Raw genomic sequence first — 18,370 nt, 5'->3', positions numbered from 1 at the left:
TGTTTTAAACAAGTTTAAATAAAATATGCATAGTAATTTAATAAATCCTTCCAACACACATTGTAAGAACAGTTCTGTTTCATATGAGTGTTGAGAGCTGTATCCATACATCTCTTAATTTTGCCCTCAAAGTGCACCAGATTGATGCATTTAACTTCAATTTAAAGAAAAACATCTTCTGTTGTAACAACAATAACATTATAAATAGTAACATAGCTGAACATGGTATTGCACATTTAGCTTTGAGTGTTACTGACCTGAGATGTTTTTATTACATGAATTAAGGTGACTGAGGCTTTTTAACAGACTTTTCAGTGTCCCACATTTTGCACAGAACTGTCCCACATTAGGAAATGCAGATTGTTTGAGACAACATGGCACTAAGAGTACTGATATGTCTACCATTTCTTTTATGAGTGTAATATCTGCATTTTCTCTTTTGGTTTGATTAGGACACATCCTGGGGATTGTGTTTACAAACATTGACCATACCGTTCACCAGCCCCCATCCCCCTATGTTGCCTACTGTATGTTGATTTTTGACTTTGTTTAAAGCAGTGAATTCTCTTCCTCTCTGCAGCAGAGAGCTAAGCGCTGTCAGACCGGACCTAACCCTAACCCTGAAAAGTATTATCATCTGAAATTAATCATTATGTTATTAGTATTAAATACATATAAGTATTTTTACAACTTGTATTTAGAAATACTCTGTTGTAATTATTGATGCATAAATGTGTTCATCCATTCAATGTGGCATCTGCTATAATGGGGTTAATGTATGATATTACTTAATAATACAATACATTATATAATATATGATATGATAATTACATTTTAATTGTATTCATTTCTTATTTCATAGTTTCTCATTATTATTATTTTTATCGCTGATCTTATTTTTGATTTTATTAATCTGTGTGAATCTGTGCTGTCCTGTTTTTCACTCTCACCCTGTTGCTGTTTGAACTACTGAATTTCTCCACGGGGATTAATAAAGGTCCATCTTATCTTATATTATCTTAATGTATAAGTTGATTTACTTCGATCTACTGTACTGTGTAAAAACACCACAACAATATTACAAAAAAATATACTGCATAAAGCAAACTATTGTAAAGGTAAAAGTATGAGCATAAAAAATAAAGAAGTGTAAACATTTACATTATGATTATTTAATATATAAAGACTATATATTATTGAATTACAATTAAGATAAGATTAGATATACTTTATTTGATCTAAAATATTGATGTTTTTTCGTTATAGCAGCCTGTGAAAACCATAACAAATAAGTGATTAAATGCTACAGTATTCAGCAACACAACTGCAGAGCTGCAACATTGCAAACAGACTAAGTTCTACAACACCAAGTTGTCTGTGTGTATTTGTGAATGAAGCGCCATCTCATGGTTAAATCCTGTAATTGAACAAATGGGGAAATTTGGCAACGCCCTCTAGCAATTTGGCAACGCCCCCAGCCACTGGGATCCGCTGGGTTTTTGGTTGGGACACACCCATTGGAGTCCTATCTGGAGTGCTACATCTGTATAGCCTGACAACATTCAGAGGCAATTCCTCATAAATGATCAGTAAGAATTCCGGCAGAATCCAGAGGAATCTCCTCACGGATCGAAGGTGCTAACATTCAAACCTATAGCCTGACAACATTCAGAGGCAGTTCCTCATAAATGTTCAGTAGGATCTAACAGTTTCAAACTTTCATCCAACAATTCACTCAACATTCAATATAAAGAAATGTAAGCAATATTTACCAAGTTTGAGAGAACCTTACAGAGGGAAAACCCAGCTCTCCAGGGAGAGAGCTTTACCGGGAGAGAGCATACCAGGGGAACCCCCCCCCCCCCCCCCCCCCCCCCTCTCTCGAGTTTGCTCCCTCTCTGCCAGTGCCTTTATCCTCAAAAACAGGACAGAAAAACCTAAAGACACGTCCTCCATACCCATATTTGTGGAAACTGGGCATGGCCTCTGATGTACAGGACTGGACATGACCAGACATATTCTATGGCTATGGCACACACACCTTTTTGGGGCCTCAGTCTTTCTCCAAAAAGTCAGGAGCCCCCCTCCCTGTGTACTGCTGTGAGGGAAGAGGGAAGAAACTGTCTCTCCTCTCTTATCAGTGACACCTCATAAACCATAATAGGTCTTACACTCAACTTAACAAACCACTTTGTTTCTACTGTAAATATAGAAAATCATAAAATATGAAGCATTTTCATTTTGGGTTAAACAACAATATAATTGATTATATTTGATTATAACTAACTTTCATTTGAATTATTCAGCCTAATATGGAAATCTCAACAACAGTGAGGAGATTACTCATTTCCGGGTGTATGCAGCGAGAGCTGCGTCCCTAGCAACCACGTTACTATGAAAACGCGGACACCGGAAATACTGTTTTCACGCCGAGAGATGACGATAACTTGACACATGATGATTGATACATTGACACTGGCCAATCTAAAACCTCTTTAGTAACATACTTAGTATATATAGAATTCCCTGGTGAGACCTGAACAAATCTTCTCCACAAAAAGTATTATAGTGAACCAAAAGTCGTGATAGAGGCTTGCTTGTCAACTTCCGGGTATTTCTCCACTGGTCGGCTATGTTAACAATCCCGTGTAACTGTGACGTTTTGAGGGGGGGTGAAATCGTGTCATCCTGACGTCTCCCAGTGTGGACCAACGTGAAACGGGTTGTATAAAACACATACAGTTACTGCAACCTGTCAGGAGAGGGCACTGTGTGTGTGTGTGTGTGTGTGTGTGTGTGTGTGTGTGTGTGTGTGTGTGTGTGTGTGTGTGTGTGTGTGTGTGTGTGTGTGACTTATCATCCTTTCGAATGTTCTTATCCTATTCAGGCATTCCTCTCCTATCCCCTTCCTGTCTGTTTCCTTTTCTCCCTTAATTTCCTTCCTTTCCACCTTCCTTTCATATTCCTTTATCCTTAAGTCCTTCCGTTTCTTCCATACTCTTCGTCACTGTGTCTCCTCCCTCCCACCAGCCTCCCTCCTTCCTCTCCCCCTTGTTTTTTTATTATCTCTCCCGTCCATTAATTGTCAGTTCCTCCCCTCTTCCCTCCTCTCTCTCTCTCTCCTAAATTGCCCCTCACACATCCTCCTCCCTTTTTAGTCCAAGAATCTTTCATTTTGTTTATTTTATTAGCTTTTTTATTTTGTAGTTATATCTCATAGTATTCCTACAATATTTCAAGTTTTACTGTGTTTGTTTTTTGTTACCTTTTAGGTATTTCAATACAAAGTAAAACAAGTACAGTGCGTATACTGCCTTCCTCTTTCCTCTGACTCCTGCCTGATGTCAGGCTGATCAGGGGCCTCATTTATAAAGCTTTGCGTAGGATTCACGTGGGAAGGTGGCGTACGCACGTCCTACGCCGGTTTCCCTTTATAAATCACAATCAACTCGAAATGCGGCGCAGCTTTTGCGGGCTTCACGTAACGCCCATATTTGCCTATAAATAGTCAAAGAAACGCCCCGTATTAATATTCATTCAGACTGACTGCAGGAAGAAGATCGCAGGAAATGCCGACAGAACAGCAAAAAAAGACATTTCACACCGAGTCAGATTTTGGTTCTTTTGGAGAGGTGGAGACAAGTAAATCATATTGTTTGGTGGATGCAGTTTGTACCAGAGTAGCAGCATGAAGGTCGGATCGTCACCAAAATAAATAAATAAGTGGTCCGATGTTCAATAACATATCCGTATTTATTTATTTCTCCAAGTTATGTTGTTGTGTGCACTGAGGAGTCTCAAACAATGTTTTGCAAATTAATTCTTCATATATGACATATATGACATGAGAGGTAACATTATATTTATGGTATTATTTTCACGTTTCTCTCCATTCTTCCTTCTGCCAACGGTGTCACAGTTTTTCATCTCTCCTGTTTTAGTGCGTACGGATGGGTCAGAGTGTCCGTGGAGGACCGCACATTTTCCCGTCAAGTTTGTTTTTTATAAATCGAAAGATTGCTTAGAAACTGGCGTACGCCATCTTTTGAGAGTACGCCACGTTTATAAATGAGGCCCCTTGTCCGAGCTCTTTTCCACTCTCAGCTTTCCCTCCAGTGTTCAACTCTCATAGAGTGTTTCTTTAAAGTGGACCTATCATGCTATATTTTAATAATATATTGTAGGGCCATACCTATATAAGGTATATTTATACGTTTTATTTTTCAAAATACCAAACATCATGCATTTTAGCCATGCCTCATTTCGCTCTATTTTGCTCTCCTCCACCCCTGTCTTTGCATGCGCTGCAGCTGACCACGCCCCCCTGCAAAGGAGGGGGCAGAGTTACGAGCGTCATGTTACCATGCTGTTACCATGCTGTTACCATGCCACGGCAACCTCTCATTCCCCTGATAGGTGGAGAGTTGGCCATATAGGCGGAGCTCCTCCGTCCTGACATCAGAGAAATGTTCAAATCTGTATCAGTCTGTATCAGATCCGTTGCAGCCCCGTTTTTAGAGATTTGGGTATGGAGGAAAAGAGAGAGGGTTGTGTTTTCTGACACTTGGTGAGTTCCCTGGAACACCGGGGACACATATTCATGTATAAAAGACGTACAAAAGTGCATTTTGCATGATATGTCCCCTTTAAGTGATTTAACATAATTCTCCTTCTCCATATTCGCTATCTAGTTTTGTTTACTTCATAAAATCAAATAACTCATATTACACAAAATAAAAGGTACATTTACAATAAACAAAAACTGCGAGAAAATAAATGTTTATCTATTAAATAATATGAATTCATATATAGCTCGAATAGCAGCTGTATGAAGGGGAACAGGAGAAAGTTAGGTAACAGTAGAGATGAAATTAACCAACTGTTTTCACTGCAAGACTCGTGCCTTACTAGCGTCTGGTGAGCAAAGAGAAAATGGTGTATCATGTGATGCAGCTCAACACAGCCCTTCTCCTGTGTGCAGGGAGCAGGAGCTCAAAGTGCACCAGGCCAGGAGGAGTCTGGAGGAGGCGCTGATGGCTGACGGCTTGGCTCGGGCCACCGAAAACACCCGGGAGCTGCTGGAGGGGAACAAGGCCTGAAGACAGACGGGTAAATGAACTGAATTATTAACCTGTTAACCTGTTATTCTTTTTTTTCACAAAACTGTGGCTCAGGGCTTCTTAACATTTAATAAACTATGAATGTGTCATACCCACCTAACGGGAAGAAACTCAGCTAACTGACGATATGAACCATTTTTACCGAAACAAAACACAAGTCTCACAAGAAGCGTCTAAATGAGCCCTGAACGAAAAATGCTAACGCACAGAACTCACGGTATAAATACTTTATTACTTATCGGATCTGCACAAACAAGATATCATCAAGCAAGATGAGATTCCACAGATTCTAGAAATATAAGTATCATCACTGTGCGATCAAAACTCGCGGCACGGGAAACAAACCCAGACAACACACAACGTAGCTTTAAGGAGCAAAAATGGCAAATATGTCTTACCTTTTGCTGTTTCTGATCAAAAGTTGTGTTCAATGGCATTAAAACGAGAAAAACGCTGCTAAAGGTTAATCCAATGTGTCTGTTTGACTTTGAAATGATTACTGATAATCCATCATTTCATTTTTGTCAAAAACTGAGATTTCATATTAGCTGCTATTAGCTGCTATTAGAGCTACAACTCAAAGAGACTAAAAAGAGATGTCAATCATCAAAATCGACCAAGGGGGGCCAGAGATAGGTCAAATTCACCCAAATGACCCCAGAAGTGTTTTATTTGTGCTAAATCTCTCTATAAAGGTCAAATTTAACTTGTTTTGCATCAATCTTGATACAGGGTACTTATTATATGTTATAGTTTGGATTCCTAAAGCTTTTAGTCTACTATCCCATCATTCAAGGGTAGTTTTCACCAGAAGTAATGTTTTTTTTTTGGACGAACACAATAATTTAAATGTTTTTACTATGTTCAATCTGAATTTACTTTAAAATAAAAAAAATGTATATTGATTCTGACTCTTCTACATCCAACTCACAGGTTTATCATTGCCTTGAGAAAAAAGATTATTAATTTTCCCCTTTTAGAAGTGAAGTTATGGTCATTTGTTCTGGCAATGTCATTTTCGAGCGTGAGACCTGGAAAACAGGCTCGGTGCCGACAGGTTAAGTACGTCGTCTGCCTTAACGCTTTGGAGTCGACCGTCACGCCGGCGTGATCAGATCACATGACCTGTTCAAGCCAGTGCCGCATAAAAACAACAGTCCGGACGACAACATTGCCGTGTGTTTCTGTCGAAAGTACTGGCTTGAAACTATATGCCAGTCTTTGTTTCATGCAAAAAGACCCAGTAAACACGGAGATACAATGACATGAAGTTAATACAAATATATTTCAAAAGTATGAAAAATGGAAGCACATATTTTAATATCTTCGCCGTATTTTATCATTTTACGAAACGGAAAATACTGGAAACTGTAGATCCTGCTCAACAGGATGTATTTACCAGGGAGGGGGTGAGGTAATCATGTAAACGGAGTGATACGTAACGAGACGAAAAGCGACGAAGAGGGACGGCGGGAACCGAAGAGAGACGGCAGGAAATGGAGAGAGACGAAGATATACGAAGACAGGCGGCGGGCGGCGGGAGACGAAGAGAGACGGCGGGAGATGAAGAGAGACGGCAGGAGACGAAGAGAGACGGCGATTGAAGTAAAGTGACAGACAAACATTGAGAATTTAGATATAGTTAGATAGATTTAGAGTTTTGAAGATTCAACGATGATGAAGAGAACTCTGAACGTGAGTCAAGCTATAAGCTTGTTTTTTGACATGGAGGAGGAGGAGCCTGTGATGTTGCCCTCTGTGTCGTAGTTGACAGAAACTGCTTTGAAGCGTGGCACAGATAAAGACAGAAAAAACTGATTTTTTTACATAATGTGTATATATATTTGTATTATATTTATAATAACACTTTTGCATTATCAGAATGAAATCCAATGTACATTATTTAAGCTTTTAAATGTTTTGTTGTGCCTACTGTGTCACTGTTGACAGAACTTGAGAAATGAGGAAAAAACGCCTATGGATACACCTGTTATTTGCTCATAAAATGTGTATATAGGTTCTTGCTACCTCAATCAAACTTTCACATTATCATAGTGACATCCCATGTATATATTTCCAGCTTTCAAATTGTTTCCGTTGTGCATGTTTGTGTTACCTATATAAAAAATAATATCATTTTCAAAATCCGTTTTTACATTTTTTTGTGATTTTGGATCCAAAATGTTCATATAGTATCTCAAAATGGAAAAAATAACTATCAGGTTATATAGGTGAGGTTGTCCTTAAAAATAAAATACCAAACATTGACATGCCAAACATTTCTTAATGGGGTTTAGTAAGACAAATCAAAAGTATGCGAAAACGGCCAAATTAGCCCAGGACTCCAAAGGGTTAAAACAGCAGTTAATTGAACCTGGTTCTACAGGAGTTAGTAGAGGTAAGACCTTGCCGATCATGGTGGATCCGAGCCTGGCAATAAAGTCGCATAGACTCAATAGCTTCTGATAGGTCAATTAGTAGGTCTGAATTAATAGTCAGAAAAAAATGTATACAGACCCGCCAACCTCAACATAAACTATTAGCCTCTTAAGGACGACGGTCCCCCCAGTGGACCCCCCCCCACCGTTTTTTTTCGAGACTGTCTCAGGGCTTCTTAACATTTATGAAACTATTAATGTGTAGCACCAGATTAACGGGAAGAATCTCAGCTAACTGAAGATATGAACCATTTTTACCAAAACAAAACACAAGGGTAATACCAAGCCTCTGAATTAGCACTAAGCGAAAAAATGCTAACGCACTTTAGCACACAACTAAAGATACCCTTATTACTTATCGTAGCTGCACATACAATATATCCAATTAAAGCTGAGACTCCACAGATTATATAGTTATAGTATCATCACTGAGCGATCCGAACTTGCGACAGGGGAAGCAAACAGACATCACAACACGTACCTTTACGGAGCTTTTACGGGAGATCGTCTCACTGTAGCTGTCAATCTGATCAAAAGACGTGTTCAATGGCATTAAAACCAAAAATAACGCGCCTACAACTGTTGATCCATAGGTTAATAATGTATCTGTGCCTTTGAAAAAATTATTTATAATCCATAATTCCATTTTTATGTAAAAATCGGAGAGAGAAAGTTAGCTGCTAATGGTAGCCACCAGAGTGTATGCAGCTTCCGGTTTTGGTAACGCGTCACTCTCACTCCTTATTTGTTAACGTGTTGGTGTGTATAGAACTTTCCCTCGATTCCATTGGCTCTAGCGGTTATAAAGATATTTCATTCATCAAAATCGACCAAGGGGGGCCAGAGATAGATCAAATCCACCCAAATGACCTCAGAGGTGGGTTTTTTTGGCTAAATCTCTCTTAAAATGTCAAATTTCACTTGTTTTGCATCAATCTTGATACAGGGTACTTATTATATGTTGTACTTTGGATTCCTAAAGCTTTTAGTCTACTAACCCATCATCCAAGGGTAGTTTTCACTATAAGTAAGTTTTTTTTTTTTACTATGTTCAATCTGAATTTTCTTTACAATAAAAAACATCTATATTGATTCTGACTTTTCTACATCCAACTCACAGGTTTATCATTACTTTGAGAACAAAGATTATTAATTTAACCCTTTTAGAAAGGAAGATATGGTCATTTGTTCTGGGAATGTCATTTTCCTCCCCCCACCGCCACTTCCGATCTGCCAATACTCTCCAGCATTCAAAAAACAACTCAAAACTCACCTCTTCACTTTTGCCTTCAACTCCTAATCCACTAACCCCTAGCTCAGGTTTCACCCACATATAAATCCAAATTGGAATGTATATGTAGCATTGTGAGAGGCATAAAAAGGCCTCATCTCGTCATTTTGACTTTTAAATTAAGGGAATTTTTTGCACTTCACATATGCCGTTCTTGAACCTCATGAAACCTCGTTCTACAGATTTAATCCGATCAACTTGAAATTTAGTCTGTACCACCTGAAGATTTCTTATTGCAATATCAAGGGATTTAAATTACTGTTACACCCCTAACACTTCATATACAGTATATATACAATATATATATATATATATATATTAGGGCTGGCAAAAAAATTATCGCCACTAATTATTTTGTGTATTTTTTGTCCTCGGCCACCCCGTAGTTTCAGAGTGCATCGAGTTTAAAATACCATCTACAAACTGATGCTAACAGCCCCGCTCCTGCCGCCCGCTTGTGGCAGACCACACTTCCACGCTCACCGGCAGGCCCGGACTGGCCATCGGGAGGACCGGGAGGGTGTGTGTATGTGTGGCGCGAGCGAGGCACACCTTACGTGTTGTTGTTGTTGTTGTTGTTAGCATCTGGTGCTAGCTAGCTGCGCTAACCGATATAAGGAGCTGTTTCAATGAAAACAGAGGAGCGACATTTCGCCGACAACTGCGCCGAGCACTTGACTTTATGCAGGTAGCCAGACAGTGGGACAATGTACGAAAAGTCAGCACACTCAGCACGGATAGTACGCGCAACATGATTGCAGCGTCCAGGCAGCTCCCGTTCGAGCATATATGCCTTGAGCTGCACATAGCTCCAACGATCCATCACAGTGTCTCCACATTCACACACACACACACACACACACACACACACACACACACACACACACACACACACACACACACACACACACACACACACACACACACACACACACACACACACTTTGTATTGTATTATTGTATGAGAGAGGTTCCAGGTTGAATTGAGGCGAATATTTGTAATGTTCAGAGGTTGTTGTGTTTAATATTCATGAGAATATTTGTCATTGTTCAAATGATAATAAACAAACATATAAAGCATATTTGTCCACTCATATGTTGATAAGAGTATTAAAAACATGAAAAATATCCCTCTAAGGTACAATTAGAACAGATACAAAATTTGCGATTAATCGCGATTAACTATGGACAATCATGCGATTAAATATTTTAATCGACTGACAGCCCTAATATATATATATATATATACTATAAAGAATGACTGAATTAATATGAAATAGTGAGGGTTTGATCCAGCTTAAATTCTGATGAGATACTCGGCGTCTGATCGAAGCTCAGCCATGCAGCAGACTAGCAGCCTTTGTGCATGTGTGTGTGATGAGTGATTGATGGGCTTTGGGCTTGTTGTTTGAGTGTGTGTTAATAGTTAATCGGATATGTGTGTGTTTTATATGATTGTTTACTGGTTATATTTTACTCTGCATAGCCTGTAAACAACCCCAATAAAAATAACCATTTGCTTTCAGAAGTTCACACATCCATCCATCATACCTCTGTTCCCACTTCCTCATGCCGATTAGGGTGGCCGTGGCAGACCATTGAGATCTGGGGGTTTTACAGAATAAAAACAGTTATAATATCTATAGATTTCTTTCCTTTTCATGATTGCTGAACCTTTAAATGAATTACCCGTACTATTTATTATAGGGCTTAAAGTTACGCATAATAATGACACTGTTCAAAATTCAAGGCACACTTAACCAGCATGGCTACCACAGCATTCTGCAGCGCCATGCCATCCCATCTGGTTTGAGCTTACTGGGACCATCATTTTTCTTTTAACAACACAATGACCCCAAACACACCTCCAGGCTATGTGAGGGCTATTTGACTAAAGTGATGGAGTGCTGCGTCACAGTGTTAATTTCGTCAACGAAAACTATGACGAAAAATGTTCGTCAACGACCTTTTTTACATGACTAAGACGAGACGATGACGAGCTAAAAATAGATTCTTGATAACGAAAATTTGACGAAATGTATATTTAGTTTTCGTTGACGAGACGAGACGGGACTAAGGTGTTAATGGTGGACTATCGGACATTCAAAATGCAGGGTATTTCCCCCCAAGTGTCCGTCTTGTCTGTCAAAATGCATCTTACATTTCTAACTTGCAATATCATTATTTCCGCTCTCTTCACTCCAGAAGAGCGATCTCCCTCTCTCTCTGTGTGCGGGGGCCGGGCCTAACAGACACGCTGCAGCGGCACACAGAGATCTGCCGGGGACGGAGCGTTCAGAGAGTATAGAGACACTCTCCAAGACTCGATGTGGACAAAGCTCGTTTGCCATGTTTTCGCGTTAGCGCGTTGACACGAGTAGAGTAGTCTGTCCAAACAGCCGGCCAAAAGGCGTCATATTCAGTCGGAGAAATGCACAATTTTCGACTTCCTTAACTCGTAGCTCTGTTGCCCCAATTACGAGTAACGTTATCACATCAGGTGTGCAGAGGTGGGAGAAGTACTCAGATCTTGTAGCTAAGTAAAAAAATACCATAGTGTAGGAAGAGTTCCTCAAGTCAAAGTATGATCATCAAAATATATTTAAAGTAGCAACAGTAAAAGTAGTCATTGTGCAGATTGGTCCATTTCAGAATAATATATATGATATGTTTTATAATGATTGATCATTAAAGTGTTCTCAAAGCTAGTAAAGGTGCAGCTAGTTTGAAGGACTTTGTATACTGCAGGGTAGCTTGTGAATTTACTAATGTCTGAGTTAACACTTGATTATATTTCACATCATTCATCCACATCTGTAAAGTAACTAAAGGTATTAAATACATGTAGTGGAGTAGAAGTACACAGTAGCAAAACATTTAAATACTCCAGTAAAGTACAAGTACCTCAACATTTTACTCAAGTACAGTACAATATTTTAACATAATTATATATATATTTAATTTATTTCACATTTAAATAAAGCAATTAATTCGGTTAACAATGTGTTAGTTTTTTCCTTTAAAAAATAACAAAAAGTAAATACAAGAATACCGTTAAAGTACCGGATCGATAAGCAGTATTGATAAGACTAGTAGTACCATAGAAAACCTTAACGATACCCATCCCTAGATATTACACAAGTAAAGTGTTAAGAAAGTGAAATGTTGCTTTACGAATTTCAACACTTGATGCTGTCACCTTGATTACAATGTCAGATACCTGTATTTGCCTAACTGAATTGGTTTAAAGAGAAAACATTTTGACTAAAAGTTGACTAAAATGTAATTTTTCATCGACTAAAAGTAGACTAAAACGTTTTGAGTTTTCGTCGACTAAAACTAGACTAAAACTTTTGAGTTTTCGTCGACTAAAACTAGACTAAAACGTTTTGAGTTTTCGTCGACTAAAACTAGACTAAAACTATGAAGGATAGAAATGACTAAAATGTGACTAAAACTAATAACCATTTTCGTCTAAAGACTAAGACTAAGACTAAATCAAAAACAGCTGCCAAAATTAACACTGCTGCGTCAGAGGACCTGGCCTCCACAATCACCGACCTCAACCCAATTTAGATGGTTTGGGATCAGTTGGACCGCAGAGTGAAGGAAAAGCAGCCAACAAGTGCTCAGCACCTGTGGGAAGTCCTTCAAGACTGTTGGAAAACCATTCCAGGTGACGACCTCATGAAGCTGACTGAGAGAAGCCAAGAGTGTGCAAAGCTGCCATCAAGGCAAAAGGGGGTTACTCTGAAGAATCTAAAATATATATCATATTCTGGTTTGTTTAACAGTTTTTTGTTTACTAGATAATTCCATATTTGTTCTTTTAAAATTACAAAGTAGCAAATAATTGAAATACTTGAGTAAAGTCCAAGTATCTCAAAATTGTACTTAAAGGTCCCCTATTATACCCTTTTTCAACAATATATTATAGGTCTCAGATATATACAGAACATGTCTTTGAAGTGTTTGGCTGAAACCCCAAACAGATCATTGCAGCATCCCGTAAAAACCCCTCTGTTTCAGCCCTGTTCCAAATGTGCCATTTCTGTGTCTGTAGCTTTAAATGCTAATGAGCTGCTGCTGGCCACGCCCCTCTGAGAAGTGATTGGTTAAAAAAACACAATGGTGCTATAGGAGGAGATCCAGGTGATAAGGTGGGCGGGGGTTACCTTGGTTGGTTATGGGCTAATGGTAGCCCAACCCAAAAAAACATTGTGACATCACAAAGTGGCCAAATCTGATCAGCTCATTTTCAGAAACTTTCCGAATCTCTTTACAAATATTTATGTATAAAAGACATGAACAAGTGGATTTTGCATTATAGGTGATCTTTAAGTATAGTACTTGATTAAATCTATTTAGCTACATCGCACCTCTGCACACACACTCAGCCGACAGCCACTCCAACACGACCCATTCACTGCATCATCCACACTGATCACATGACCAGCAGCAGTACCCCCTCCTGCCTCTATTCCCTCACTTTAATCTGGCTCAAACTGATCAGTTGCTGCTAAAGAAGTGTGTAGGAGATAAGCTGCAATTGTGTGTTTGTGTGTTTTGAGATGGATGGTGTGTGTGTCCCTGCTCTCTGATGTTTCCTCTAAAAACCCACAGATAAGGAGGCATTTTTTGTTTTCTGTGGAGGGAAAATTGGCCATTAATGCAGATTTATGCAGATTGGCTGGATGGAAGTCGTTTGGGCGAAAAGAGACGCTGAGAGTCAAGGAGTGATTACTAATGGGTTTTTGTAGCTGGACCTGAGAGAGAGGGCAGAGGCCAGTGTGTGTGTGTGTGTGTGTGTGTGTGTGTGTGTGTGTGTGTGTGTGTGTGTGTGTGTGTGTGTGTGTGTGTGTGTGTGTGTGTGTGTGTGTGTGTGTGTGTGTGTGTGTGTGTGTGTGTGTGTGTGTGTGTGTGTGTGTGTGTGTGTGTGTGTGTGTGTAAGACAGTACGTGCGTGTCTGCATGCGTGCGTGTAACTGTTGAAACAACCATTCAAAGTGTTTGCAGAGAGCTCAGACTGCTCGGTTTGTTTCCGGCTGCTGTGACTGGTGTTGCTGCTTCTTGCTAATTGATTTATATTGGTTTAATGGGTGAGTCTGTTCTCTGTTTACTCTGTAACTCTACATGTTCTGCTTTTTATTGGAACATGGTATAGTAGGCAGCGGCCACACAACAATACTGTCTCTACAATGCAGAAACAAAACAAGAAGGGGAAACAAATCCAACACCATTGTTCTCAAAATGTGTTTCCATCAGTTTCAAGGTTCAAGGTTCTTTATTGTCAATCTGACATAGCTACAGAGTAATTATGTAGTTGAAAATCTTATGTCACAGGCTTCTCCAACAATGCAACATAATAACATAATAACAATAAGAGCAAGAGCAATACAAAAAGAAAAATAGTTATAAAATAAAGTGATGATGTGGAATAGTGCAGTACGAGTCTATATACAAGTTATTGGAATGATATATATATATTAGGTATTAGATACATACTACTGAGTAGCAGATGAATGTTTTGAAGTTGTTTCAGCAGTTCAATTCTTTAACAGTCTCACTGCCCGCGGGAAGCAACTGTCTCCGAATCTTCTTGTCCTTGCCAGGATGCTGCGGTAACGTCTGCCAGACGGCAACAGAAAGAACAGTTTGTGGCTGGGGTGATGGGGGTCTTTGATAATCCGTAGTGTTTTCTTCCTGAGCCGCTGGGAGTAAAGGTCCTCCATGGATGGCAGCTCCGTCCTGGTGATGTGCTGTGCAGTTTTCACCACCCTCTGTAAAGCCTTACGATCGAGGTCGGTGCAGCTGCCGTACCAGGCCGTCATGCTGCCAGTCAATGGAATCCATTTTGAACCTCCTCAACCTGCGGAGGAAGAAGAGCCGCTGTCGAGCTTTCTTGGTGATGGTGGTGGTGTGAAGAGACCATGTCAGGTCCTCAGTGATGTGGACCCCAAGGAACCTGAAGCTGCTGACTCTATACACCAGGGGTACTCAAACTTTTTTATTAAAGGTCCAGTTGTGAACTTTATACAAGGTCACTGGTCCGGATCAATGCCAGTAAAGTCCCCCCCCCCCCGAGCGGAGAAACGAAACTGAAATTAAGAAGCAGTTTCTTGGCGCTCCATGCCCGACCATAGACTGTATATATATTAGGGCTGTCAGTCGATTAAAATATTTAATCGCGATTAATCGCATGATTGTCCATAGTTAATCGCGATTAATCGCAAATTAATCACACATTTTTTATCTGTTCTAAATGTACCTTAGAGGGATATTTTTCAAGTTTTTAATACTCTTATCAACATATGAGTGGACAACTATGCTTTATATGTTTGTTTATTATCATTTGAACAATGACAAATATTCTCATGAATATTAAACACAACAACCTCTGAACATTACAAATATTCGCCTCAATTCAACCTAGAACCTCTCTCATACAATAGTGTGTGTGTGTGTGTGTGTGTGTGTGTGTGTGTGTGTGTGTGTGTGTGTGTGTGTGTGTGTGTGTGAGAATGTGGAGGATCGTTGGAGCTATGTGCAGCTCAAGGCATATATGCCTGTGTGTATGAGCTGTGTTGCGGCACTATCCGTGCTGAGTGTGCTGTCTGGCTACCTGCGTAAAGTCAAGTGCTCGGCGCAGTTGTCGGCGAAATGTCGCTCCTCTGTTTTCATTGAAACAGCTCCTTATATCCGTTAGCTCAGCTAGCTAGCACCAGATGCTAACAACAACACGTAAGGTGTGCTTCGCTCGCGCCACACATACACACACCCTCCCGGTCCTCCCGATGGCCAGTCCGGGCCTGCCGGTGAGCGTGGAAGTGTGGTCTGCCACAAGCGGGCAACAGGAGCGGGGCTGTCAGCATCAGCTTGTAGATGGTATTTTAAACTCGATGCGCTCTGAAACTACGGCGGCCGAGGACAAAAAATACACATGCGTTAATCGCGTTAAAATAATTAGTGGCGTTCATTTTTTTTTGCGTTAACGCGTTATTAACGCGTTAACTTGACAGCCCTAATATATATATATATATATATATATATATATATGGCCCGACATGTCATTGCAGTACATTAAAGGGTGTTTCATGTTGTCGTTGCTGTGGACCTTCTTAATCTACCTTCTTTGGGGGACCCCTTCTGGTCCAAGCACTTGCCTGCCTTGCCTGCCTTGCCTGTCGGTAAACGGCGCCCCTGTATACACACACACATTCAATACATACATACAGTATGGTGGCTTGAACTAGTGGGAGAAATGGCACTGTTTGTCTGTAGTCAATGCTTTGAACCTCGGCAAAAAAGGCATTAAAAGCATTAGAAAGTCAAGGTAAACTTGCGGTTAACTTGCGGTCTGCTATGCGTGTCACGCTCGCACACACAAGTAACTATATATGCACGTTCATTCTCACAACGCGTCAGACACAAGACGCGCGTACATGATGATGTACATTAATTTATCAGAATCATAATTTTTTTTTTTTTTTAATAATTTTTTTTTTTTTTTTTATAATGGGACACAGGGTTCGGTCCGGATTGATTTGCAGTTCGGTCCGGATCCGGACCTTGGTCCGGAGTTTGAGAAGCCCTGCTATACACCGTAGTCCCATTGATGGCGATGGGGGCATGTCCCTCTCCCTGCTGCTTCCTGTAATCCACAATCAGCTCCTTGGTTTTGCTGACGTTGAGATGGAGGTTGTTATCCTGGCACCAAGATGTCAGGTTTTCGACCTCCTCTCTGTACGCCGTCTCGTCATCGTCTGTGATCTGGCCGATGACGGTCGTGTCATCAGCAAACTTCACGATGGTTTGGAGCTGTGTGTGGCCACGCAGTCGTGGGTGAACAGGGAGTAGAGGAGAGGGCTGAGCACGCAGCCTTGAGGGGCACCGGTGTTGAGAATCACGGTGGAGGATGTGATGTTTCCCACCCGCACTGCCTGGGGTCTGCCCGTCAAGAAGTTCAGGATCCAGTCACAGAGGGCGCTATTGAGCCCGAGGTCTCTGAGCTTGATGGCCAGCTTGGAGGGCACAATGGTATTGAATGCTGAACTGTAGTCAATGAACAGCATTCTCACATATGTGTTCCTGTTCTTCGGGTCCAGGTGTGAGAGGGCAGTGTGGAGGGTGAGGGCTATGGCGTCGTCTGTGGACCTGTTTGCTCTGTAGGCAAACTGCAGGGGGTCCAGAGAGTCAGTTTCAGTAGTACAAGAGTTCAGATACTAGCCACGTGAATCGCCATATTGTTTACGTGTCTTTTATTTAGCAGGATGTCATGTCAGCCAGTAACTAGTTAGGTTTGACAGTTAGACATGAGTGAGAATTGGATGGTTAATGTTGCCATGATTTTAATGGCACACAATACCTTACTCCAGTGGTTCCCAAACTTTTTCAGTCAGGCCCCCCTTGGGTAATTGGAAATATTTTCGAGCCCCCCCGACCCGGTTCCCACCGAGATTGGTAGGATTAATTGTATATAGTTGAACAAACATTACATTTTCTCTACTAATAATAACAAGACCCATAGATCCATAGATCAAACTATAATTTATCATTTATCATCTCCCCGTCCACTGAAGTCCGTAACCTGGGAGTCATCCTGGACACCACCCTCTCTTTCCAGAGTCAAATCTGTTACCAAATCCGCCTTCTACCATCTCAAAAACATTGCCAGACTTCAGCCTTCACTCTCTGACTCTGTGCCAGAAACACTTGTACACGCCTTCATCACATCCCGTCTGGACTACTGCAATGGAGTCCTGTCCGGGGTTCCCAGCAAAACCCTGGACAGGCTCCAATATGTCCAGAATTCTGGGCTCTCACCCAGCCATGGCAACATATCACCCCCACCCTAATGCTGCCTCCCCGGACATCTTAAAATCATCATTAAAAACACACCTGTTCACCCTGGCCTTCGGGCCCTAGCCCTTTCCTGGTCCCCCGGCTTCCTTTATTTTTTGTTTGCCCTTTGATTGTCTGTTTGTCCACCATGTACAGCGACCTTGGGTCCCTTGAAAGGCGCTATATAAATATAATTTATTATTATTATGTTTTTATGGATTGAACATGAACAAATAATAATAATAGATTTATTTTGTAAGCGCTTTTACAGGTGCTCAAAGTCGCTTTACAGAGATAGTGAAAAGAAAAGAACGACAAATAAATATAGTTGAAGTCAAATAAAAATTAAAACAACAAAGCATAGAAAACATTAGAACAAAAGTGCTTGCATTTGCAGATGATCCTGTGCACTGTGAAATAAATAGGCCTAATTGAAACCAGTAGGCCTACTTATTCAATGAAAATATATGAATCAACATTAACTACTAATCACATCACTATTCCATTCCTATTCCACACATAGCCTACCTATCAATGACTTGTGTGTAGGGATGGGTAAACAGAATTAACATTGCTTTATTTAAAGTGGACCTATCATGCTATATTTGAATAATATAGTGTAGGACCATACCTATAAGGCATATTTATACTTTTTTTTTTCAAAATACCAAACAGATCATG

At 40.4% G+C, this 18,370-nt stretch overlaps 1 protein-coding gene across 2 annotated transcripts in view; it reads left to right on the top strand.

Moving 5' to 3' along the window:
• mbd2 (methyl-CpG binding domain protein 2) overlaps nt 1-18,370 on the top strand; it is a 111,581-nt gene that overhangs the window by 69,591 nt on the left and 23,620 nt on the right. For both annotated transcript variants that reach the window (XM_034120249.1, XM_034120251.1), the window contains one exon: nt 4,982-5,109. In XM_034120249.1, coding sequence (XP_033976140.1) covers nt 4,982-5,099 — 118 coding nt within the window. In that variant the 3' untranslated portion in view covers nt 5,100-5,109. The remainder of the gene's footprint in view (nt 1-4,981; nt 5,110-18,370) is intronic.

This window comes from Trematomus bernacchii, unplaced genomic scaffold (genome assembly GCF_902827165.1).
Source record: "Trematomus bernacchii unplaced genomic scaffold, fTreBer1.1, whole genome shotgun sequence".
NCBI classification, from domain to species: domain Eukaryota; kingdom Metazoa; phylum Chordata; class Actinopteri; order Perciformes; family Nototheniidae; genus Trematomus; species Trematomus bernacchii.
The sequence above is the reverse complement of the archived record's forward strand: the minus strand, read 5'-3'. Positions and strand labels throughout refer to the sequence as shown.